Raw genomic sequence first — 24,758 nt, 5'->3', positions numbered from 1 at the left:
CGCTAAATGTAAGTCTGCCCTGTCCTTGAAATGAACAAAATCGGAGCTGAACTGTCGTTGACTTCTAAAGTTTACTTCCAAAGTTTAAATGGACATTCGATAATCTTCCTCAATTGTTTTAAGAAAACATTGAACATGTACATTTACCACATGTTTACCACATAGCAGTAGTGCGACCTTGTCAGGTGCTTTTCCATTATACTCACCCAAGCAAAAAACACTGAAGAAGCTTTGCTGATTTCTTCAATCTCATCCATTCGAAGCCCCGCGAGAAGAGGAGCCGCTTTTACCACATCCTGCATCGTGATCTTTGTCGTGTCGCGTTCCACGATGCGACGCTTCAAAGCGTCTTTTCCCATTTTCCCAACAAGCGCTTGAATCTCAATCCATTCCTGCACGTGACACCGTTAAATAATGATGCTTCCAAGTAACTTTCAACTGACAACTAAGCAACCTCCCTACCTCTACTGGTCTCATTCTACTGCTATCAACATTACAGAACAATGAACGTGAGTAACGATTCACAATATCACTTCACTTTTTTATCCCAGCTTAAGTCGATTGAAACTAAGTTGATGGAAAGGCAAGGAAGCCAATAAGCAAGGAATACGAATTCTTTTTGGCAGCATAAGATTGGATGGAGAGTCTTTATAAATATTACTTCCAGTGCTGCGAGGGGTAGGCTAACGATGAACGGCCTTTAGCAAGAATTGAAAACCTTTCTAGTTTAAAGTTAACAGCACATTCAGTGACTCTAGCAATAGGGCAACATCTGCAGAAAAACAAAGAAAATTTAAAAACTTCCAATCCAATCTTATGTCGCCCAAAAGAATTTGTTTATGCAATTTTTAATTTTGTTTATTTTATTGTTATTAAAGTTTCTTTGTTACTTTTGAATTGTTCGGATCAGACAAAATTTGTAAGATATTTTCTCTTCACTGCATAAGTTTCGAAGTTCACGTGTTTACGAGTGGCATTATATTGATAAATGCCCTTCTTTGACGGCATAGTAGCTTTCTCCTGGCGATTGATCAACCGCAATTGATGTACCGGAAAGTTGCTTAGATTAAAACAATATAGAAAAAACACTTTATTTTGGAAAACATTTTGGTGATTTCATATGCCCTTGCAAAACACGGTGGCTCCAAGTTTATTGTGACGTAACAATTTATTGAAATCATCGCCCCTTGGGATCTTAGTTTATCGCGTACGGAAACAACATTCCATGATTCATCGAAAATATTGTGTTCGATTTGTTGCTTCTTTATTATAATTTGGGAATTTCAAAACATGTAAAAATTTATCTTAAATAAGCCCACTTGTGCCTGAAATGTTATCAGACAGTTTGTAGCCAACGTTGGGCAAAAGTTCTGTTCATCTGTGAACTTGGGTTGTTTTGTCAGCCAGTTCGGACTTATTTAGTAAGTCGAGATTTGTAGAATTCGGACAAGCAGCTTTAAAGAGATTGCTTCATGTGAGAACAAATTGATTGCTAATTTGTAAATTTAGCCTTTGCCATGTGTTAATCGTCTGACGTATCTAAGCTAAACATATCTATCACTATCAGTTTTGTGCGCGCTATGTTCACTTGTAAAAGAGCTTACTTAATGACACAGTTTTATTGCGCATTATCTACGTATCGTAACGCATTATTTTCATTTGTTATAGCTGAATTGTAACCGCATTGGAACCCTGTGTAAAGAGTTTCAGACTGTAGCTGTTGCCGAAATTCACCGGCTTACTTGGCAAAAATTGGTATGGACATTTTAATTATGTGAAATTTATTGCTGATTTAATGTATTGTTATTCACACTATCTGTCTGTAAAGCGCTAAAGGTCGACGTATATTCACGATGGATGTAGCAATGTAAAAACTCACATTAATCATTATTGCCTTGTAGTTTTAGGCAAATGCGTGATTTGTGCTTTTATGTTATTTCAGAAAACGACTTCTCTTGTCACTGTTCCTGTTCTGTTCGCTCGGAATTGTGGTTTGGGAGACTGTTGACAAAAACGTCAAGTATCATTGTAATTTCGCTCCAATTAAATAAACTATTTCCATTTATATTCGACAACAGTCGGATTGCCTTTGCGGTCGAGCCTAGTGATATAGGAGAATATCACAAAATTCGTGGCCGACTTACTTTGACTTTTTTCCTATCTTCACCGAGCAGCAAGAACGTGGCTTCCATCACGTTCCTTATCACTGGAGGGGGTTGTTGATAACTTCTTATCTCCGATATGGTTGGCTGCTTCAGTGACATCACAGCTTGTTTCATCTTCTCCATCTCCGCCAAAACATTGATCAAATCCTTTGCTTTCTGCATCGCAAGTTTTAAAGGAACTGTGGTCTCGATATCCGGATACCGAATATCGCCAACTTGGAGAGCTTTGTTTACTTCAGCTAGAGCTTCGTGCAGTTTGTCTGATTTTCTCTGCTTGATAGCAGACGTTAGAGTTGCTTGAAGGTAACTCTTGCACTTAACAGTGTAAACCTTCTTCGCTTCAATTACGAGCTCCTTGTCTGACTGGATTGCTTTCGAACCGAGTGATTGTCGAAATTCTGTCAGCACTTTGCAAAAAGGTTTTCTGAAGAAAAATGTTAAATTTCCATGTTTCAGGTTTTGTTGACAATTCATTGAAAATGTAAAACGCACAGCGATTCAAACGAAACGAAATCAAAGCAAAAGGACTTTACGTCAAAACTATCTAAGCGTCTTTTAGAATCTCACTAGGCAGTTCGGCCGGCATCTCGCAAAAACGTTGCCAATATTTTCCTGTCCTTTTCGGGTCGGTCATCTACGATCAGACTACCAGTCAGCAATTCAGTCATTTTTCACTTTAATGTAACGTCTAAAAACATTACGTAAATACAAAAAAATTAAATGATTTGCTTGCTGGAAAAAGATTAGTAAAAAACGGAGCTAACCTGTCTATATTATTCTTCAATGCTAGCATCAATTCCTCTCTGAGCTTGTTTCGTAGGGCGATCTCCTCGGGAGAGTTTTTTGTTTCTGCAAGAAGAGTTTTCTCAAGCGCTTTCCCATCTTTCAACAATTCGAACAATTCTTTATCTTCGGGATCCCATGTAGTAAGGTAGGACATTGAGCTCGCGCGCTCCAAACTCTCAGTGAGTTCATCCAAATCGCGATTGTCTGTCGCGATCTGAAGAGATTCTTTTAGAACATTGATCTGGAATAAAATAAACCTTTTACCACACTGATTCTAACAATAATTATCACGCCCTTTCTAGTGAACAATGAAGGAAAACCTTTCATTGAATGACGTTTGATCTATCAAGCAAAAAACAAACCGTCTAACAGAAATAACTCTTCAAGCATTGGCACACAATAATAAGTCCAAATAATTAAATAGGTTTCCCGGCGGCAGCAAATTTGAGAGATCAATCGAGAATGCGTCATTAGTTCAAAGTGGCTACGAGCGAACTGTTTGGATTAAGTCCCCAAGACTCTTTCTCACTTCCAAACAGAAATTGATCACAATTAGCAATTTGCTTGTAGACGTCTATACTAGCAATTAGACGTCCATAGCTATCTTAAAAAAACAATCTTCTATGACATCACAGCCACCTCGTCACGTCGATCAGACAGTGATGCGAAAACTCTTTTTGACTCTTCCAATTCATCTTGCGGAATCTCCAACTTCTCTGCTAATAAAATTTGTTCTTCCAATCTCAACATGCTTGTCAGAGTCATTTGGTCTTTGGCTTCGTCAGTGCGAATGTTCAACTCACTTTTAGTCTGGAATCAAAAGAAGAAACGATCAAACATGAAAAACCATTGAAATGCATAAGTTGTTGTTGAAGAAAAGATCAACGAACATTAATCAGAATGACTGTAACTAGGCTAACTAGGCTATACCTACGTTGTCTAATTTGAAGCATATTTCTCAACAGTAACAACAAAGCAACCAAAAGAACGTTATGTTATATTTGGAACTTTTAAAATTTGTAAAGCAAACTTAAACAGCCCAGTGAAAAATATTTAAATAAATCATATAGTTAATACAATACTCTTATCGCAATATATACTGAATCAGGCTGTTCGTCAAGCATTTAGTGAAACAACAGGATACGGTTCTACTGGCAGATTATTACCTTACACATCTTGTAATAGCTTAGCTTAGTTTGCAGCAGTAGAATGAATCCTGTTATTTAACTCTTATATCATATTGTCAATGCAATCGATCAGATGTATTCCTGAAGCAATCTACAGAACTTTGAACTGCCAACCTCTTCAAGTAGCTTATTTAGATTCTGCATAGCCTCGTACGCCTTTGTGAGCTGATCGGTTGGAATGTGGAGGCTTTCCGCCATATTGATTTTTGCCTCCAAGGCGCTGAGACTGGCAAAGTTGGCTTCGGAAGTTATCGTCAAATCGGCAAAGTCTTGAATTTCTTTCGTGACCTAGACGTAAGTTCCATAAGTCCTATTTCTTTGCTGTGGTTGTAAATATGTTGCTTTGAAAACTAATTGCATAACTCGAAGGCCCTGTAAACAATGCAAGTAGGCTAACTAAGCATAATTGTAAAGACAGGGTGTATACACTAGTGATGCAAGCCGCGCCGCGCAAGCGGTCCCTTTTGACTTTTTCCCCGCGTGCCGCGCCGCGTCGCGTGGAAGGTTGAAATGACAAAGCCGCGCCGTGCCGCTTGCCGCGTAATCTTTCAAGAAATTAAACTTTCGTAAACGTAAACTTTCAAGAAATTAAACTTTTGTAAACGTAAACTTTCAACTTTTCAAGAAAATCAGTTATGAAACTTCAAATTTAAATTGGAAACACGGATCAGGTTTTTTTCCTTTGGAAATCCTAAACTGGAAAGCTATGCAAATTTGGTCAACACCAAAAGGCGGAAATGCGGAATCGCGGAAATAAGCCGAAATAACTTTAGAATTTAAAACAGTCATAGTATTTCATGATTTCACAATTGCTTCTAAATATTATCTTTCAATGATATTTCAGCATAAGAAAATGTTCGGTATTGAGTTGTGGCTAAAAATCGCATTTCCGCCTTTTTCCCATTTCAATAAATTCCATTAAATTTCGAAATTTACTCCAATAACTGTGGAATTAAAACAGTCAAAGTATTTAATGACCTCACAATTGCTTCTAAACAATATCTTTCAATGATATTTCAACATAAAAGTAGGTTCGGTGGTGAGTTGTTGTTAAAAATCGCATTTCCGCCTTTTTCCTATTCAAATAAATTCCTTTCAATTTTCGAAATTTACTCCAATAACTGTGCAATTAAAACAGTCAAAATATTTAATGACCTCACAATTGCTTCTAAACAATATCTTTCAATGATATTTCAACATAAAAGTAGGTTCGGTGGTGAGTTGTTGTTAAAAATCGCATTTCCGCTTTTTCCATGTTGCAACATTTCATTCTTTCATGATGAAGTTATCGCTATGTTAAACAATATGGACGCTAAGATCGTATTTCCGCGTTTTCTACTTCGGCATTGAATCGCTACTTCTGCAGACAATACGCCATTTCATGCCCGGCTTATTTCCGCGTTCCGCATTTCCGCCTTTTAGTGTTGCCCTGCAAATTTTGCTTGCAGTTGAAAGGGTTTTGGGGCTGGCTTGTCAGGGAAGCTGAACGAATGTTTTCGGTTAATAGCCTGCCCTAGCTGATAAGCTCAGCTCCCAGTTACCAGGCTATAGGCCTAGCGCAACTGCCGCATTAGTTACTATAACAGTTAGCCCATTTAGTTCAGGCTATAAGTTTTACTCTTGTGTGTGTAGTTCATATAGCCACTGACATTAAAATTGCATTATTGCTTACAAAAAGTGTTCAAAAGTCCTGATACTGGATCCAGGAACATTCTATTTGTCTTAGTTTGTATAATGTTTTAGAACTTAGATGCATTGCTGATAAGAGAATATGATCTGATAGCCAATTAGTGCACAACTGTACTGGTATGTTCCCAGTTATATGTGTTTTTTTTTTTTTTTTTTTTTTTTTTTTTTTTTTTTTTCGCGCAACTTATATGCCATGGGTGCTTTTTGCTACAATTGACTTTCTAAAAATTAACGCATTAAAATACTTTTTTTAAATTTTGTAATTTGCGGTGCGGTGCAGTGTCAAAGTTCCAGATAAATTGCGGTGTGCGGTGCGGTGCGCAGATAGATGAGTCAGTTGCGGTGCGGTGTGCGGATAAAAAATTTGGGTTTGCTGCATCTCTAGTATACACGACACCTGTTGCATTATTCGTGTAATCGGGAGACAAAAAAAAATAATTTAGTTTTATCTTAAGGCAGACAAGGTTAGTTTACTTCTTAGTCAAAAGAAGCAACCTTCTGAATAGTTGTAGATGTCAATGGTTCAAAACTTAAGTGGAGCTGGGATATGGGTAAAAGGCTTCCATGTTCTCGATTGACTTACACAGGGGAATCATTAAAAAAGTTAGAAAATTCAACACAAAGTATAAATTAAAATGTCAAAGTCGCATATTTTTTATCCCACTCCCTAATGTAAGCAACACTGCAAACCGTAGCGACACGGCTCTTCATCCTCTCAAGCGCATTCATCGATTCCTTCAGTTCTTCTTCCGGTAACTGGAAACTTTGAGCCAACATAATCTTTTCTTCCAGCAAGTCCATGGTGAGAACTGTTGCAGTATCATCGAAGGCTCCAAGTGATGTGGTTGCAAGATCTCTTTTCACCTGGAAGAAACGCGCAATCTTTAATAGCGTACTTCAATTTTTATTGTCTGCATGACCGCCAACGTCAATCATTTATCAAATACGATTTGACAAAATAGCACACGTGATCCAATAGTCTATGGTAGGCTGACTAATAATTATTACTTACATTATTTTCGTTTAGTGCATGTTTTGGTTGGGCCGTGATTAAACATTACCGTAACGACACAGGTGTGATTGTTAAAATATATCAAACTTACCTCGTCAACACGTTCTCTCATCTTCTCCAAAGATGTCCTGGCATCTCTGATTCGCTCTGCAGGAAGATGAAGACTTTCTGCTAGCAGAAGACTTTCTTCGAGCCTCTCCATGCACGGAACAATCGCAACCGAAGTGCTTGTCTCGTCAATCAGCGCTGTCAAATGCTTGCTCACCTGCGCGGATGAAGGTAGTTAATCATGTTCAATTGCTTAGATTGTCAGCTTTGGTCATACAAGTTATTTTAACTTGGTGTGATTAATATTGTCATTTTTTCGATGATTCTTTTCACTGAAGTTTCATATATTCTTGATATTATAAGAACATGATTTATTTTGGTAGAAAATGTGCCAGGCACAATATTTATACTTGGAGATGTGAGAATACTTTTCACTTGATCTGAATCTTCATACACCGGATACAAATGAGCAAACGAAACAAACTAAAGATATAATTTTTTATCAAACAAGTTAAATTCCTCATCTGGTTCCGATCATTGACAAAATGGTTAGAATTTTTTTTTATTTAGGCTTATGCTTGGTGGTTAAGTCTATCTTCGCGTCCACCTCAAGCATGTTCTCGTGTCTGGAAAGACGTCCCAGGACTTTCATCACTCAACATTGGCATTTTAAGAGAAAAATTCAAAATCGAATGAAATCATGAAAGTGAAGCTAATATAAACACAATCTGTTAGAGTACAGTGTATGGCTTATGAACCTACCCCGTCCATTTTAGATCTCAACTTCTCCAAGACATCATAAGATTCTTTTAATTGTTCCGGAGGTAACTCTAGACTTTTAGCCATCAGGAGTTTCTCTTCTAGCATCTCCATGGAGAGAGCAGTCGCTCCGGGATCATTCGATTCGATCGTTGCCTTGTTAAGATCGATTGAAATCTAAACCGAAATATTCAATGTAAGATGATTGCTCAAACTTTATCCTCATTGGGCAGAGAAATCTCGCCAGAACATTACTCATGGTCGTGGTAGCTTCGTATGGCACAATAGTAGCTCAGGACAAAGCACTGCGTATAAATAATTATCGGGCAACTGATGAAAATGTAATAATCGATTGAACAATTGAACCATTGTTCTGTGGAAATCTCTTCGACACTTTGCTCGGTTACAAGCACAAGCCATGAAGCTGTTTCATTGGCTAGAAATGACTGACATAAACAAACGTTTGGAATTACACCATGAAACAACTTTAACACTTTTACATCGTGTATTCCGAAACTTTCAAACAAACTCACGGTATTAACACGGTCACGTAAGACTTCCAGAGCGTCGCAAGAATCTTTCAAGTTTTCTTCAGTGATTCCCAAAGTTTTTGCGTTGAAAATCTTTTCTTCCAGTTGTCCCAGGGAAAGGAGGGTGGCTGTCGGCATCATGGCGTTGTTTGTGGTGTCAGCAAGGTCTCTCATTACCTTCAATAATATTATTGGTGCAATGCAGATATGTAGGAAAGCAAAGCTATCTACCACTCCGAGATGGCACTGCTGCAATCGAGGTCAGTTTTATTGATAATTTCTTGACAAAATCTTTTAACAATCGAAAAAGTTATTTGAGCATTTTATAATCAATACGTAGGCCATTGATGAGAAGTATTTGTCCTTCATTTTGCGAAATAAAGCAACCTAATGGTAGCATCATTCACTGTCCAGAAAGAAGCAAAAATTAAAAATGTTTATTCAATCACCAGGATCAAACGATGAAAACTAAAAATTTATTTATCACCTGATCAGCTCTTCCTTTCAGCTTCTCCAGCGCATTGTAAGAAATTTTTAGTTGTTCCGCAGGAATTTTGAGATTTTCCGCTCGGAGAAGTTGTTCTTCCAACCTTTCTGCACAATCCACTGTCGCCATAGATTCTGTAGCAGCAGACGTCGTTGAGTTAAGATCTCCAATGAACTGTGAAGTTGAACAAACGATTGAAACAACCTACTTTATATTTGATTGCATTTCTATCATTGTTTCAGTTTTTTTTCATGAAAGTTTATTGCCAAAGAAAGTAGTTAGGTGTAAGTGCATTAACTGCAGGTACAATTATGTTCTGCATTCTTGGTCTCATCAGCGCAATGATGACGAGGCATCGAACGTAAAGCCTCGTTATCACTGCACTGATGAAGGGAGAGGTTCATTTATAAAGCTAATGTATACAAATAAGGCACAAAATTAACTTTTTAAATTTTATAAGAAAATAATGTCAAAACTATACACACTTGCTGCAAAGGCTATCAAAATAGACAATTCCAGGTGACTTTCACAATTTGCGAAACAAAATGTTTATTTAAAGAATTAACGTAGGCTGCCCTAATAAGGTGCAAAGGTAACGTTTGTAACAAGAAAACGAAGTCAAAGAACTAGACCTGCTTCAAAGGTTATCAGAGTTTAAAATTCAAGGATAGGCTACTTTCAACAGTCTGTAAAAAAAAATGCACTTGTAATTTTACAAAATGACAAGTCCATTCACCACATTGACTCTTTCTTTAATTTCTTCAAGGGAATTGTAAGATTCTTTCAATTGTTCGGGAGGAATTTGAAGATTTTCCGCCAATTCTAATTTTTCTTGCAATGTCTCCATTGATACAAAGGTGGATGATTGATCTTTTGAATCAAGAGCCGCGTCATTCAAATCTTTTATCACCTGAAAATTTCATATAAATTAACGAAGCACATCTAAACCTGCTTTTGTTCGTTTTTTCCACCTAATTTTATCGCTGTTCGTTTCGATTAATTTTTTCAAACTAAACTATCTAAATGAAACTTTACTTTATTCATTTGTTCTTGTATCTTGTTATGCAGTTTGCATGTTGCACTTCATAAAATTCGCTTTTTGAAAATTAATATTATTTTATTTAATACAATGTTATCAGAGTAAACGTTAACAGCTAAACGTTAACATGCGTAGACTACACTTTAAGCTATGCTCACTGAACGATGCAACTGTAAAGCAAACTAATATAATTGAATGTGGAACACCCAGCAGTGGACTTTGCTTTAATAGCATCTGGACTGGAAACCAAACGCTGCTGTCCAAGATGAGGCCTGAAAAGGATTGCCAAACTGGCGGTTTTAACGCCAAACGCTCAAATTTAGCATTAACTGCCAATATGACAATCCTTTTCAGGCCTCATCTTGAACGGTAGCGTTTGGCTTTCATTCCAGATGCTATTAAAGCGAGGTCCACGATCGCGCCTCTTCAGAACGCATCTACCAGTTATTATGTTTTGCTTGAATGAACGATAATTCCACAAATCATAAATAAATTATAAACACAAATCCGGATCTTACAATGTCGATTCTGCTTGTGAGATGTTCCACCGCGTTTTGAGATTCTTTCAATTCATTCTTGGGAAGCTTAAAGAGTTCTGCCATCGCGATCTTCTCCTGCAGACTTCCCAAACTAACCATTGTAGCTGAGGGATCCATCGCTTCTTGCGCGCCATTGTTCAAGTCTTTGATTATCTTAACATTATGCCGTCACTGTGAGAAACTGATGACATCTACCAGTAACAATCACAAGTCAAATAGTGAAAAGGATCGCAGGCGCTGACGCTGCTTCCTGTCTGTTGTGGTATCTACTGTAGATTGCTAAGGTGCTACATGATTCATCTCGCAAGAAATAAAACAAAACTTTTTTCTCTCTCACATATGACAACATTTTCCTGCTGCACTTCAACCTACATTACGACTCAAAACATGACGTACGTTGACAACCCCCCAATGCAATAACGGTTCTGGCAATCCCCTCAGAGACATCATAGCATTTGAACAACCGCTCATATTTTGTAATAAAATGTTTTCTTTCAATCTTGTGATTGAAGCTTATGGACACAGATACAAACAATTTGCCAAGCTAAGTTTATGCTCAAAATAACATAAAACATTAGACCAAAACTGCTGACGATTGGATGTTTCACAAACCGAAATCCTAAAACAAAACACAAATAATTTATAAGAAAATACTACAGTCTACACAAAGTTACTACAAAGCATGTAGATTTTTATTTTAATACCCAACTATCATCAATAAACTTAACACTCAATTCGTAAACAATAATGTCTAGCACATGGAATGAATAAACAACAAACCAAACTTTTGTGAAGAATTGTTTTTTTTTCCTGGTAGCCTATTGCGTTTACAGATTAATCCTTTCAAACTAAAAAATATACATAAAGATTACCAATTTTGACAGCTGTAGATGAGTGCTTGTCAAAAATTGCCTTGCAGTTTTTTGTAGTACCCAGGCTTATGTTCGGTGATAATAATTGATAATATGCCAAGAAGCCAATCATGAAGATTGGCTTCCTTGCCTTCCCGTCCACTTAATCTAAATCTTCAACCACCGGATATAAGCCTGGATACGACGAATTGATAATATAAATTGATCTTATAATATATATAAGACCAATTGATCAAACATGCATTCACGAAAGTATTTAAGATAACCCAGGATGAAAGCCGCTACTTAAAGTTTGGGAAAAACTGTGAACTAAAAGACGGCCAATTATGATTTTTCTGTCAGCCTAAAATATAGTATATTTTCAGGTACCCAACATCAAATTAACAACATAAATCAAATACAACTTGAATTCCTCGCACATACAACACCATCCATGAGGAATACAAACATTTCTCCCTAGTCGTTAAATTTATTGGCATGTGCCGGACAGCAAACAACATGCTTATCAAATTGTCAACAAAACAAATCCATTAGCCAACCAAGAACACTTTGGGACGCTGCACGACACTGGGAACTCTGATAGCATTTATGAGCTCATACTATAGTTTATCAAAGGCCGCATCGGCGATGATGCACACGGCAAAGACTCAATATTAAAGCTGCTTTACCGTGTCGACACGAATCTTCATCTGTTCAAGACCATTGTAGGATTCTTTTAAATTCTCTGGAGGAATCTTCAAGCTTTCAGCTAACTCCAATTGAGTCTTTAGTTTCTCCATATCCTCCATTGTTGCATTGGCATTCCTAGTATCTTCCGTGCATGCTCCAACATCCCTCATCACCTGATAATTGATTGAAACGAGTTGCATAAGTTTCTTTGTGAATCTATCACAGTGAAGCGAGATACAAGATTGCATCTGCACACCGGCAGCTTTGCATAATTTCAATGAATTGGAAGGAAACACTGTTTCCACAAAAAGTGCTGGTTGTCGAGTCGTACTCTGTTCCTTTTAAAAGTTAGATATTAAATATAAACATTTTGAATTAGGCTACTTTATTTAAAACAATGTCTAGAACTTAAAGCTTTTACAACGAAACCAACTTCATGGCCACAACGCAAGAATATTTTTTCCCGCAAAGGCACCAACCTTGTCCACCCGGTTTTTCAAAACTTCCAGCGCATTACGAGATTCTTGCAACTTCTCGTCTGATATTTGAAAATTTTTTGCAAGTACAAGACTTTCTTCCAATCTTAGCATCGAATCCATCGTAGCTCCAGGATCTTGAACGCCGGTAGTTGTGGCAATCAACTCTTTCATCACCTAATCAAGATTAGTTGTTAATTACCATTTGTAATTTGGTTTGGCTTAGGCTTAAACGTTATGCAGAAACAACGTGAGGTCATCATGTAAAACAGACGAAATGATCAAGTTATTTATCCTCGTTGGTTCACAGTAACAAACTTACAAGATTTCTTAACATTCATTTGCAATTAGTTTGTACAGCAGGTTTCTTCCATGTTGAAAAATGTGAATCAACGCTTGAAGATTTATTTTCACCAAACTTAAAAACTTTTTTGACCAACTGGCTTACGATAAGGTGATGTCATCACCTCAACTAATTCTCCAATCAAAACTGTGATGACTTGCTCAATGCTCATGCATCAATGATAAGTTGCCAAGATCAACAAGGCAGGGTAACATAAACATCACACTCCTTAACGATATCAGGCTTACATTTATGCTGAAACAATGCTAAAAAATGATATCGCATTTGCTTCCAAAGCCTATGAGAGGAGGGTACGGAGGGTACGGCGTACCCTTGAGGGCCCAGGACCGTGATTGTTGGGGGGCCCGAAATTGTGATTTTATAGTTTATTGCGCAAAATTGTTTAGTTAAAATTATTCTAAACGACTAAATTCAAGCATAAAAGTTGTTATTCTTTAGTCCTGAGGGGGGGGCGTAATGTAGAAAAAGGGCCCGGAAAGGTTAATGAATGCATTGCGCGCAAATTAGGGGCCAAATGTGGTGATTTAATGCTTTAAACCGCTAAGTTTTTTCTTTAAAAGCCCGGGTATATTTCGGCTTTTGTGTTTTTTAAAAACTATTTGAAAACGGTAGTTTTACACTTATTTCACTCCAAAATGAATTTCGGAGCAGGAGCCGGAGTGAATACTTTCGAAGCAGGAGCGCAGCCGGAGTAAAAAAAAAGTGATTTCGTTCACCTCTGCTAGGCATGTGGTGAATGCAAAATTAATGAAGAAAGGTTATTGGTCAGATGATTAACTTGATTATGCTTCAACAAGATGTTATTTTTGAGCCTTGGTAGAGAGCTTGACCTGTTGTAACAGATACCGTACGCATAACACTCAGTAACGTTAACTGAGTTAACATTTTTTATTAAATACACAAAAAAAGAAAAAAAGCTACTAAATCCAACGTTTTCGACCCCACATAGCCTAGTGTCCTCATCAAAAATAAATATAGGCTACATCTAAGAGAAATGAATTTGAAAATTTTACATTAAAGCTGTAGAAGCGACACCTTTCAACAGCGCCATCAACAACTGACACACGAATTCAATGCAGGATACACAAATTGACGAGGGACAGATTACATGATATGCACAACACAAAACACAAAATAATAGTTTTATTGCAGCCTGATACAATGATTGCGCACAGATATCCAATTCTGCAGTAAAATGTTGTATGTTGTGCAATATTCCCAAGCAAACATCACACGTTTTTCCCAAGACAAAGGGGGTGCGAAGTGAGAGGGGGGCCCGAAATGACTCTTCGTACCCCTAGTAATAATTTCTCTCAGAGGCCCTGTTCGCTTCACATGTGTTCAAAGGGGTTGGAAGGTGATGGATTAATGTAGAAGCATCGTTTTGACTGCCAGTTCAACTTTTTTGAGGAAACAAATATATCAACTCGATCAAGTAAATAATTTTCTATTAAATTATCAGCAAAGCTCATGCAAAGGAGAGACAAAAATAATGATATTGAGGTTACAACCCAAACAGCCACTTTATCTGGCCCAGATCTGGAAAAGATATGGTCAGATCCGTACCCGATTTGGTAAAGGTCTCAAACAGATAAAGTCGCTGTCTTGGAAGTTAATAATATACTTTGTCACTCCGTTCTTTCAATTGTTCCAGCGCGTTGTAGGACGCTTCCAGCTGTTCAGTTGGAACTTTGAGCTTTTCCGCCTGAACAAGTTGTTCTTTCAACCTCTCTGCACACGTCATAGTGGCGCTCGAAGCATTCGCTTCGTCGGTGGTCTTACCCAGGTCACCAACAAACTGAAACAAACCAACACAACTCTTCAAACAAAGATCAAAGTTGACTCGGTGTGTCCTAAGAACAGAGCATCAATCGTTGTAACAATTGACACATACAGGATAATTATACTTTTTCTTTCAGACAAAATGTCTACTTGATTTAAGAAGTTTTTGTTGTCTCCAATAAGTAACAACACATGATAGAATGATAAAAATAACAAAAATATTATCAAGGTAATTTACCGTAACTCAAAGTTTTGAAGTGCATACTGCATAAGCATGTCAAATTTTGTTGTTGACCTTCAGACAGTGTGGCATGGTAAATAACAAACAATTAGTAGAAAGATAATATGATGACTACATAAGCTTACCTGGCATGGCTTGTCATAAGTTGCTCTAAAGTGTGACACAATAGCAACCAAATGCAATTACTTATATTAGATGGAATATTGATATTATTATTCTCACTTTTTCCACTCGCTCCTTCAACTCCTCTAATGATCTATAAGATCCTTCTAATTGGTTCTTTGGGATTTTTAAATTCTCAGCTCGTATCAGTTGTTCCTGGAGCCTGTCAATCGATGCGAAAGTTGCGGAATCACCGCTCGATTCGTTTGTGACGTCACTTAAGTCTTTGATCACCTTGATGGGAAACAACTTAATTTGAAACAAACAAACATTTTTGAAAATGAAATAATTTTCTATTTTCTGAGTCAATTAGTGCTGTAATGACTGGATGCTAACTACATTCAATAAAGAACAAGTTGCACAGCGTTTACCTCATCCATTCTGCTCTTCAATTGTTCCAGCGCGTCTTGAGATTCTTGGAGTTGAATCTTTGGGAGTTTCATCTGTTCCGCCGCGTTCAGTTTGTCTTGTAGCGTTTCCATGGTAACCATAGTGGCGTTGGGATCTTTTGCTCTGCCCGCCTCTGTGTTCAGCTCTTTTGCCATCTTTAATTAATGTTTTATCATCAACAAAGTATCATTTTGTTTGAATCTAGGTCATTGAAGTTGCAAGAATAATAAACATTCATAGGCGAAGTAAAATCAGTCAGATTTGGAAACTCGGATAGTTCATTGATAAAGCTTTTTCTAACGTAAACATGGCTTCTTCAGAATATTATTCAAATAGAATTCATTGATTCAAATGTTTATATTTGAATAAGACACTTAAGATGCTGCTTTTACATCGGCAAAGAATTTGTTAATAAGTTGCAAGTTTACAAACCTGTTCGATTAACATTGAGACATCAGCGTCTACGTTATCCCTCACAGTTAAAATTTGCTGTCATTTGTCGATTTACTTACTAAACTAAAAAAATCAAAAGTGTCATAAAATCAAAAAGCTTCACACAATAAGAAAAACACGAACACAAATTGTGTTATTTAACTTTAACACGATAACTCACAGAATCAACCTTGTCTTTAATTTCTTCTAAACCTTCATATGCTTTTTTTAATTGTCTTGGAGGAATTTTTAAACTTTCTGCCAACTCTAATTGTTGTGCTAGTTTCTCCATTGATTCGGTCGTGGCATCCGGTCTTGCGGCTTCTTCTGTGAGAGATTTTAAATCTTTCGTAACCTGAAGATCAAATATAAATGCCTTCACCAGTAATAAGAGTAACGTGCTAGAAAATAATTAATTCATTGATGAAAATTGGAACTACATTTAACTTTGGATGGAGCGCTCGGTATTTACTGATCTACATTTTGGCAGGTCAAAAATATAGTTGAGTGATGTAAAAGTTACGACTGAAAGTTCTGAAATTATAGAACTTGTGATGGCTACTAAACATCATAATATAATAAACGACAATAATAATGAATTTATCAACCTTAACAACCCAAAGCGACAGATCACGCTCCAGGTAGCTGAAGATGAAATAAAGTGCTGATGATGAACATGCACCATTGAGGCTGAGGGAACAATGCTTACTGTTTCCACTCGATCTTTTAAGGTGTTCAGTGCATTCCTGGATTCTTCCAATTCCTCTTTTGCAATTGAAAGTTTGCCGGCTTTGTTTAACATGAATTCTAGCTTCTGCATAGTTGGCAAGTTGGCTGTTGGAAGTTTGGCTTCTGATGTCAAAACCTTCAGCTCCTCCAGCAATTGTCCACTTTGATTGAGTCTTTCCGCCTGAAATATCAAAGCACAATATTGGGCAACAAGAAAATATGACTAAATATTTGCTTTCTGTGGATGACAGGTTAAACACACCAATTAAGCTTAGTATATGTTGCGTTGTTTTTATGGTTGATTAGTAGGCCTACTTTTAAAATTACTGCAATGCCATGTTGTATATTCGTAATCATCACCATACCTCCTTTTCAAGCCTTTCTTCCAGTTCTTTCATTGTTTTGTTTGAATGCTGCATTTGTCCCTGAGTCAATCCCAAGCTCTTGCCCAATCCCAACTTCTCTTGCAGTTTGTGGAGACTGTACTCTGATGCTTCCAAATGCTTGGCCTCCATAGTAACTTCTTCTAAATCTTTCAGCTTCAACAAAAGTTTAGTTACAGTATACTCGACTAGTCAGATCATGTTGACACTAGAATTACATAATTCAATTGGACCACAATATGTCTGTGATGTAACTTGTTGTAATCTTTGGGCGATCTACTGTAAAATAACAATACATTGCTCCAATTTCTATAACGCAATGTTTGCAATTCACTCTTTCTCCGACCTCTCCCCGTCGACTTCAACTAGCAACAATAACAATGTTGTAGTATATATATTTATTGATGCTCCGCAACACCACAAAGCAACCCTAAGCCAAAGCAACCCTAAGCCAAAGCAACCCTAAACCGATTTGGTTGGTTTTCAATGTTTGTCTTCGGACTGACAAAGCCTTTAATAGGTTACTTCCGGCAGTTTTCGCATAGTGGCTCTAAACTACTGGCGCAGGGCATTACATCCACTAAGTAGCCTACTACTGAATCTTGAGTCGGGCACTTAATTACTGAGCTAACAGAGAAATGTTGGAAAGGTTAAAAACTGCTGGTTAATCATAAAACGAGTTTGTTTGTAGCCTCCGTGGGAGTTAATAGACTACATTTCATTTATGGTACATTTCCAAGCGGGTATTGTTATTAGTTATTACTAGGCTATTTGTTTGCATCAGACCAATATTATTGCAATACACCCATGATTATATCAAGCCTGGGATGGGTCTGCATACAGCTTCTGCAGCGCCAACGCCGACCAAACAAACATCAAATCTTTGTTTGTCTCGAGCTCCCAGCTCTTAAAAAACGATCAATCCAAGTGGGATTTGTTGTTTGATCTTTGGAATGAGATGAAATTTTTCGAGGTTTAAATATCTTTTATTTACAGTTAAAGGTTAATGCTTGATAACCAGAAAAATGGATACTGCACAAGATAAAAATTGAATACTACATTATAAAGAAAAAAAGTAAGGAAAAATTGCAAATTTTAACCTTTGTCAGACTGCATATTTTTACACCGCTAACAGGCGGCATGGGTACAATTGTACCCACGTACATTTTCCATTGAAATTTCCAAGTTAGTTATATTTTTTGTACGGTATGCCGTATTTATCGGTCAGAGCGTTTAAATACTGTGCTCTAGGGAAGTATAGCACGTGTTGCTGCATCAGTTCTCTCTCCATTCCCCTTTTATTTTTATCATCCTTTCTGCCCCTGCGATCAGCTATCGTCATCCCAGTCGTTCCACTTCGTTTCCTCTCCCTTCGTCTCTTGCCTTAGATAAGACAAGGCACGTGCAGTATTAGAGTTTTTGATTATATTTGAGTAGGACTAGTAGGAATTGGTAAGTTTTCTGCCGGAATTGGTTAGGTGTAAACTGTAGATTGAAAATTGGTTGTACTGTAGGCTATAAGTTTTGGAAGGTTGGTGAAGAAATCATGAGTGATGGTGATGCTGAATCTAGCATTTACGATAATCGAAGAACACGACGATTGAGGTCAGTATCATTTTGTGTCCAGCTTATAGCCTACTTTTGTAGTACCGGTATTTCACAAAGAAACATTATACACATTTATTTACTTTTTTCCTGCCTTTCAGATATACGGCCGATGAAATAAGGCGTATGATTGAAGAATCTGATTCTGAATATGAGGAAGGCGCATATGTTGCATCTGACGATGAAAACTACATACCAGAAGCAGATGATGGCATTGAAGAAGCGTCCGACATTGAAGAAGAAATGGTGGTAGAACAGGAAGAAGAATACGACTCAGACGAGAGTGTTGAAGATGTCCCTGCCATGTCTCAACATGTTCATAGCATTTGGATTGCTAAGGATGAAACCGAATGGCATAGAGATCCGCTGCCAACTTCCCAAACAAGATCTCGTAACATCCTACGACAAAGAGGTGGGCCTGCAGCAACCAGCAATCTATTTACAGAAAAAGAGCTGTTCAAATCCATCATGAGTCCAGAGATGTGTGACATCATACTAAGAGAAACAAATCGAAAGGCTAGAAGAGTTTATGAAGCTTTCAACAATAATCTCGCAGAAAGATTTCGTAATGCTTCTGAACGGCCACCACTAAGAACATTCGAGCCCTTTACTGAAGTTGAGCTCAGTGCATTTATTGGCATCCTTATTGCTGCTGGTGTACACAGGAATAACAAAGAGAATCTGGAAGATATGTGGAAAGTAGATGCTTTGCCTCTTATACGTGCAGCTATATCTCGTGACCGCTTCAAGTTGATGCTCAGATTTATCAGATTAGACAACGATAATACACGTGCAGAGCGTGTGCAAACAGATAAAGCTGCACCAATACGAGATCTGTGGCTAATGCTGAATAAAAATTTGGAGAGAGCCTACAAGCCACATGAATGTATCACGATAGATGAACAATTGTTTCCATTTCGAGGACATACCAAATTCACACAGTATATACCATCTAAACCAGCTAAATATGGTATCAAGGTTTTCTGGGCTTGTGATGCATCAAACGCCTACCCGCTGCATGGTCAGCTTTATACTGGAAAACCAATAGTTGGTCCCCGACAAACAAATGTTGGTGAGCGAACAGTTTTGGACCTGGTCTGTTTGTATAAAGGCTCTGGAAGAAATGTCACCACCGATAATTTCTTCACAGGTATGCAGCTAGCTAAAGTATTGAACACCTGGGACATGACTTTAGTTGGAACAGTCAGAAAAAACAAGAGGTTTTTGCCAAGCAACATGCAACCTGGCAAGGAAAGAGCACTTCACTCGACCAATTTCGCCTACCATCGAGATGCAACAGTCTGTTCATATGTGCCAAAGAAAAACAGATCAGTTGTGCTTCTATCATCCATGCACATGACCGGAGAAGTCGAAGCAACACAATCAAGCAAACCAGAGATCATCACGTACTATAATAAAACCAAAGGGGGGGGTGGACACAATGGACAAAATGCTGGGTGAATCCACAGTAAAACGACGGACACTGCGTTGGCCTTTGGCGTTTTTCTATAACATGATCGACGTCACTGGCTTAGCGTCGTTTATCATCTACAGGGAACACAAGCCAGTGTTTAGGAAAAAGGACCAACGGAGAAAGTTCCTGAAAGATCTTGCGAAACAGCTATGTATGCCTTCAGTGGAAGCTCGCACTACCAACCGCATGATGATGAGAAACCGCTTCCTTCGAGCTGCAGTGGAAATGGTTCTAGGACGGCCCATTGCGACACCGCCAGAAGGGGCAGAAGCTAACCCCAAAGAACCCCATGGAAATCGAGGAGCTACACCGATTGTTGGCAGTTGCTATGTCTGCAGAGATCAGAAACGAAAACGACGCAAAACCAGGAAAGGCTGCGTGGCTTGCGTTCAGCCTGTGTGCGACGAACACTCCATAACAAAAACAAAGTGTATTAGGGGAAGGGAAGGTAATTTGATACACTTTTAACATTTTTGCCTGTTAACTGAAAATTATCTGACACAAACTATTGATTTTAAGCTGAAATGAAAGTCTGATCCCTTACACACTTTTTAAAAACATTTTCACTTTTTTATTTTTGTTACTTTTTTTTAATTAAAATTTTAAAAACGTCACTCAAATGTATCAATTTACCTTCCACGGAAGGTAAATTGATACACCCGAAAGGTAATTTGATTCAGTAAAACTAATACAGAAATCCCCTTTGACAGCAAAGCAATAAATGAAAATTTAATATGTGGTTGGCGTGCTTGGGTGCAAAGATGACTGTTGAGGCCCATGTGTGCGGCGAAGCTTCTGCAGCGGGATGGTCATGGGAAGGATCATTGGCTGGAGTTCTTATTCAAGGGGGGTGCTTTGCACTTTTCTCATTTTTTGACAGCAGATAGCGTGTAGGCCTACGAAAGCTTATATAATAGTTGTTTCCCAAAGTAGCAGGTCTTGTTAATAAAGAATAACTTATTTAAATCAAGTAGATCAATGTCAACATTTGTTACAGTCACAAAAAAGAATTTAATATACTGTATCAATTTACCTTCTCCACATGTATCAATTTACCTTTTTTCAAAAAAAGTTATAAAATACTGATTTTTGTATGCTTGGATGCACATTGCAGAAAAAACGTGACATGCCCTTGAAGCCTTATTAATGAACTGTCAAATGAGTTTGGTTTCATCTTTCAGAAACTTTTCTTTAATTTTCCAGACGAAGATAATCATGAGTTAAAATTTTTACGAAAATACTCAAAAAACACACTTTCACAATTTTATGCCATAAAAGCACGAGTTAGCTGCATGGTGCAATTTTTGTAGGCATTATTTTCACAGATCTTCCACCTAATGACAATATTTTTGACCAATATTTTTTGTACATTTCTGTAGGGGGGGTGTATCAAATTACCTTCCGTATCAAATTACCTTCCCTTCCCCTACTTGTGACACTGACTAAACCCATCTCGACTAAGTTTTCTTTCATATTTCTGTGTCAAATAAATCATTTCTGTACTCTGTTTCATTCAACATTCAAAAAATTGTCTTTGTGTTATGTATACTGGCATTATTTAGATACACAATGTGCAAGGGTACAATTGTACCCATACCGCCTGTTAAGGGTGTAAAAACAACTCGACCCTAAATCTCGGTAACGTGTAAAGATTTTTTGCTGACATTTAGTCTGCATAATCTAACACAGAAATGTAGAGATGTCAGGAAGTTTCAGGTCTCTCGGGTTTCTAGAAAAAAGACTGTCGTACGAAGGTTAAAGAAAATAATGAGTTATCTGTTAGTAGTTGAAGTTGACCAGAAATAACTTTTTTTTAATTTTATTTGAAACCAGATTTTATTGTCTTTGTTTTCAATAAATTGCTTTTCAACAACATAATAAGAAACTCACCACTTCCATCCTTGCTTTGATTTTATCCAGAGCGCTGTAAGCTTCTTTCAGCTGACTCTTCGGTAGTTGCAGACGCCTACCTTCATCCAACTGATCCTGGAGGCTTTCCATTGCAGCTGATGAAGACAATGGATCCGCAACATCGTTGGCCCGTTTTTCAAGCTCCTTCATAAACTGGATAAATATAAATACGATTAAAATAAGCAAACTGACGTCACAAGTACGCTTTTATTGATCAAATGGTTGGATGTCGGGAACTTATTCTATATTTATGTTTTTTCATTTTTGATTTAGCAACTTTAGTGTATTTCATTGTTTGATTAACATCGCCAGCGTATATTTTCAGAAAAATTTTCTTTTGAGCGGTGTCGCAACTAAGTTGTTTCTTTTGGTGACAAGGCTGTATCTCAATAATCTTTACCTCAGCAACCCGAAGGTTCATCCCCTCCAAAGTGACCTGAGCATCGTTCCATTGATCCGATGGAATCTTCAGAGTTTCCGCCCGTTCAATTTCCTTTTCTAGTTTCTCCATCGACACAAACGTAGCGTCCGGTGACGTCACGTCCTCTGAATAGCGATCCAAGTTTTCTAGAACCTAAGAAAGGTAAACCATTTTTGTTACATAAAACCTTTCAGCTACTGAGAACTTAACCCAAGCAAACTGACTGCTCGAAGCAGTTGACTGGATAAATCATTTTATGTTTTTGAAAAAGTATGCTATTTTAATTGTGCAATTCGTGTGAGGTGTTAGTGTCCTATACAAAGTAAAGCAAAGGTGGTTACATACTTGATTCAAGCTTCGGGTATGAGAAAATAAGGTTCTCATTGTACTAAGCCATCGGCACTAGGAGAGTGGAGTGGCCTGATCCTTTCTCTCAGCCACCTTTCCTGCAGCAATTATGCCCACCCGATTTATTACTCCCTAGGTAGAGGTGAGCGGTGTTCGTCAACAACCAGCATAGGCAGGGAGTCGAACCAGGTTTGCATTGTTGAAAAACCAACGCCTTGTCCGTTGCGCCGTAGTGACCTTTAATTACGCAATTTGTAGTGCAAAATTTGCTTTTAGAAGATTTTGGGTTCGTGTGATTCTATAAACGTCTTTGACATGTTTTTTTTTTTTGTAAAAAAAAACAACTTATGTTGACCAGAAGAATGAGTTTTTGTGATGTAATACTACCATAGTTTCTGGAAGCTTTTGGTCAAAACAAACTTTTTGTAAATAGCAGCGTGATTTGAGCACAATTTTTATGTAGAGTTGGGTATTATGAGGAATAGAAGTTGTCATGAAAAGTATGTTGAAGACGATTGTAGAGTTCTAGCCGATATTGAATAGATTATAGAAGTGGAAGTTACAGCCAATTTTAAAGTAGCTGTTGCAAGTAGTAGCTTATATTTATATTGAAGAAGTTTTCTGTAGTTCTGGAAGCAATCTGAAATCTCAAAATAGAACTATTCAACATTTATTTGAATGTTTAACGTTTGATATCCCAATAAATTTCGTCACCAATCTTTCCAAAGTTATTTAGAAAAAACTGCAACAGCTAAACTGTTATAGCATCGTCAGTATCATGTCAGTCTAATAACAGTTTAGTGAAATCATTTTTTTATTATTATAAATGAAGCTGGTAAACTGTTGCTGCGTTTATTAAACAAGCCATCTTACATATCTTTGTTAAAGTAACATTTCACCTTCATGCCTGCATGGCGGAAAGATGTCATTCATCAGAGATTATGCACCCTCTTTGAAAACTTTGCAAAGGTGGGGGTTGAGGACAGTGCCTTACGGTGGATAGGTTTCATTTGCAGCTTATCCCACAAAATTTAATTATCATTCAAAGCAGAAAATGAAATCTATTTGAACTTACTGCTTTTATTTTATGTTTTAATTCTTGCAATGCATGGCTAGACTCTTTTAATTGACTGCGAGAAATTCCAAACTCTGTTGCCCTCTGTCGGACTTCCTCAAGCAACTTCATGTCTTCGACCGTCGCCATGGGTTTTTGAGCATGTTCTGTCGCGGTTTTCAATTCTTGCAACATTTTTTCTGTTTTCTCTCGTTTTTCAGCCTGCAAATATCGGTCATTGTACTTTGCGTCCTTCCAATAATAAAGCTGGTTTCATTCGATTGCTTTAGAAAGAAGAAAATTTTCAATTGTTTTGTTCCCGTGAAAATGAAACAGAGTTATTGAAGGGAACCGTAATATTGTGTCATTCAGCAACCAATGAAGACGAATTGATAAAACAATTACTGTTTTTTGACTTCTGACGAAAGCTTGTACTTTATAAAATGAGCATCTGCACTCTGCAGTCCACACCCATTGATAAGAATTTATATGTATTAGCTGCCACTGTAGTTGAATTCGAATTGGGAGCACTAACAGCGGATCTTTTAAGCTAATTACAGTTGGTACACTAGGAATGAATGAGTCAATTGATTAAGCTAATCGGTTGATTTACTTAATCAGTAGATTATAAATTTTTGGTACATCCAACCACTGGTATAGACAATCGTATTTCTTTTTTCTCTTTTTAATCATGTGACCCTCTGGGGCCGAGAGATAGACGCTCGGCCCCAAAGGGTCACACGACAAAAAAAAAACGAAGAAGAAATAGTACTGTAAGCTATACATCACAAATGAATCATCGGTGATATATTCTTTCGTATTAAAGGCTTGAGAAAAAGTGCAAGAGAAACTATGAAGAAAACGACCAATGTTTTCTTCCTGAAAATACCTGTTCTTTTAATTTTAGTTCCAGTCCAACTGCTACTGCATAAGGCTCTTTGAGTGTTTCTGCAGGAATGTTTAATTCCTCTCCAACCATGAGTTGTTGCTTCAAGTTGTTGAGAGTATCTTCACTGGCGGACAGTTCCTTGGCTTCGGCAGAAGCTTCAATTATCTTCTCAACCTGTGAACCGTGTGAAAAGATGTCACGTGTGTAGTTTCCCAGTCATCACAGGGTCACGTGATTGTAATCGTCATGTCGTATTCACATAATGAACAATAAATTTCTCACCCTACAACAAAATTGCTGATTTTTGTGCAACGA

At 37.6% G+C, this 24,758-nt stretch overlaps 2 protein-coding genes across 3 annotated transcripts in view; one reads left to right on the top strand and one right to left on the bottom strand.

The window, feature by feature from the left end:
• The window catches only part of LOC145768743 (uncharacterized), a 52,048-nt gene that overhangs the window by 513 nt on the left and 26,777 nt on the right, over window positions 1-24,758 (bottom strand). For both annotated transcript variants that reach the window (XM_082580324.1, XM_082580326.1), the window contains exons 20-43: window positions 24,444-24,617; window positions 23,576-23,776; window positions 22,132-22,305; window positions 21,711-21,884; window positions 16,724-16,897; window positions 16,339-16,539; window positions 15,811-15,984; window positions 15,179-15,352; window positions 14,868-15,041; window positions 14,247-14,420; window positions 12,262-12,435; window positions 11,782-11,955; window positions 10,221-10,394; window positions 9,400-9,573; window positions 8,664-8,837; window positions 8,180-8,353; window positions 7,650-7,823; window positions 6,931-7,104; window positions 6,518-6,691; window positions 4,253-4,426; window positions 3,591-3,761; window positions 2,930-3,192; window positions 2,145-2,589; window positions 207-392 (exon numbers count right to left, since the gene is read on the bottom strand). In XM_082580324.1, the coding sequence (XP_082436450.1) occupies window positions 207-392; window positions 2,145-2,589; window positions 2,930-3,192; window positions 3,591-3,761; window positions 4,253-4,426; window positions 6,518-6,691; window positions 6,931-7,104; window positions 7,650-7,823; window positions 8,180-8,353; window positions 8,664-8,837; window positions 9,400-9,573; window positions 10,221-10,394; window positions 11,782-11,955; window positions 12,262-12,435; window positions 14,247-14,420; window positions 14,868-15,041; window positions 15,179-15,352; window positions 15,811-15,984; window positions 16,339-16,539; window positions 16,724-16,897; window positions 21,711-21,884; window positions 22,132-22,305; window positions 23,576-23,776; window positions 24,444-24,617 (4,599 nt within the window). The remainder of the gene's footprint in view (window positions 1-206; window positions 393-2,144; window positions 2,590-2,929; window positions 3,193-3,590; window positions 3,762-4,252; window positions 4,427-6,517; window positions 6,692-6,930; window positions 7,105-7,649; window positions 7,824-8,179; window positions 8,354-8,663; window positions 8,838-9,399; window positions 9,574-10,220; window positions 10,395-11,781; window positions 11,956-12,261; window positions 12,436-14,246; window positions 14,421-14,867; window positions 15,042-15,178; window positions 15,353-15,810; window positions 15,985-16,338; window positions 16,540-16,723; window positions 16,898-21,710; window positions 21,885-22,131; window positions 22,306-23,575; window positions 23,777-24,443; window positions 24,618-24,758) is intronic.
• On the top strand, window positions 19,427-21,266 carry LOC145769693 (uncharacterized). The gene is made up of 3 exons (XM_082581369.1): window positions 19,427-19,752; window positions 19,901-20,254; window positions 21,248-21,266. Exons 1-3 carry the CDS (start codon window positions 19,499-19,501, stop codon window positions 21,264-21,266), a joined length of 627 nt encoding a protein of 208 aa, XP_082437495.1. The 5' UTR covers window positions 19,427-19,498.

The sequence above is a fragment of the Aplidium turbinatum genome, chromosome 4 (assembly GCF_918807975.1).
Source record: "Aplidium turbinatum chromosome 4, kaAplTurb1.1, whole genome shotgun sequence".
NCBI classification, from domain to species: domain Eukaryota; kingdom Metazoa; phylum Chordata; class Ascidiacea; order Aplousobranchia; family Polyclinidae; genus Aplidium; species Aplidium turbinatum.
This window is presented reverse-complemented; position numbering and strand designations above follow the sequence as displayed.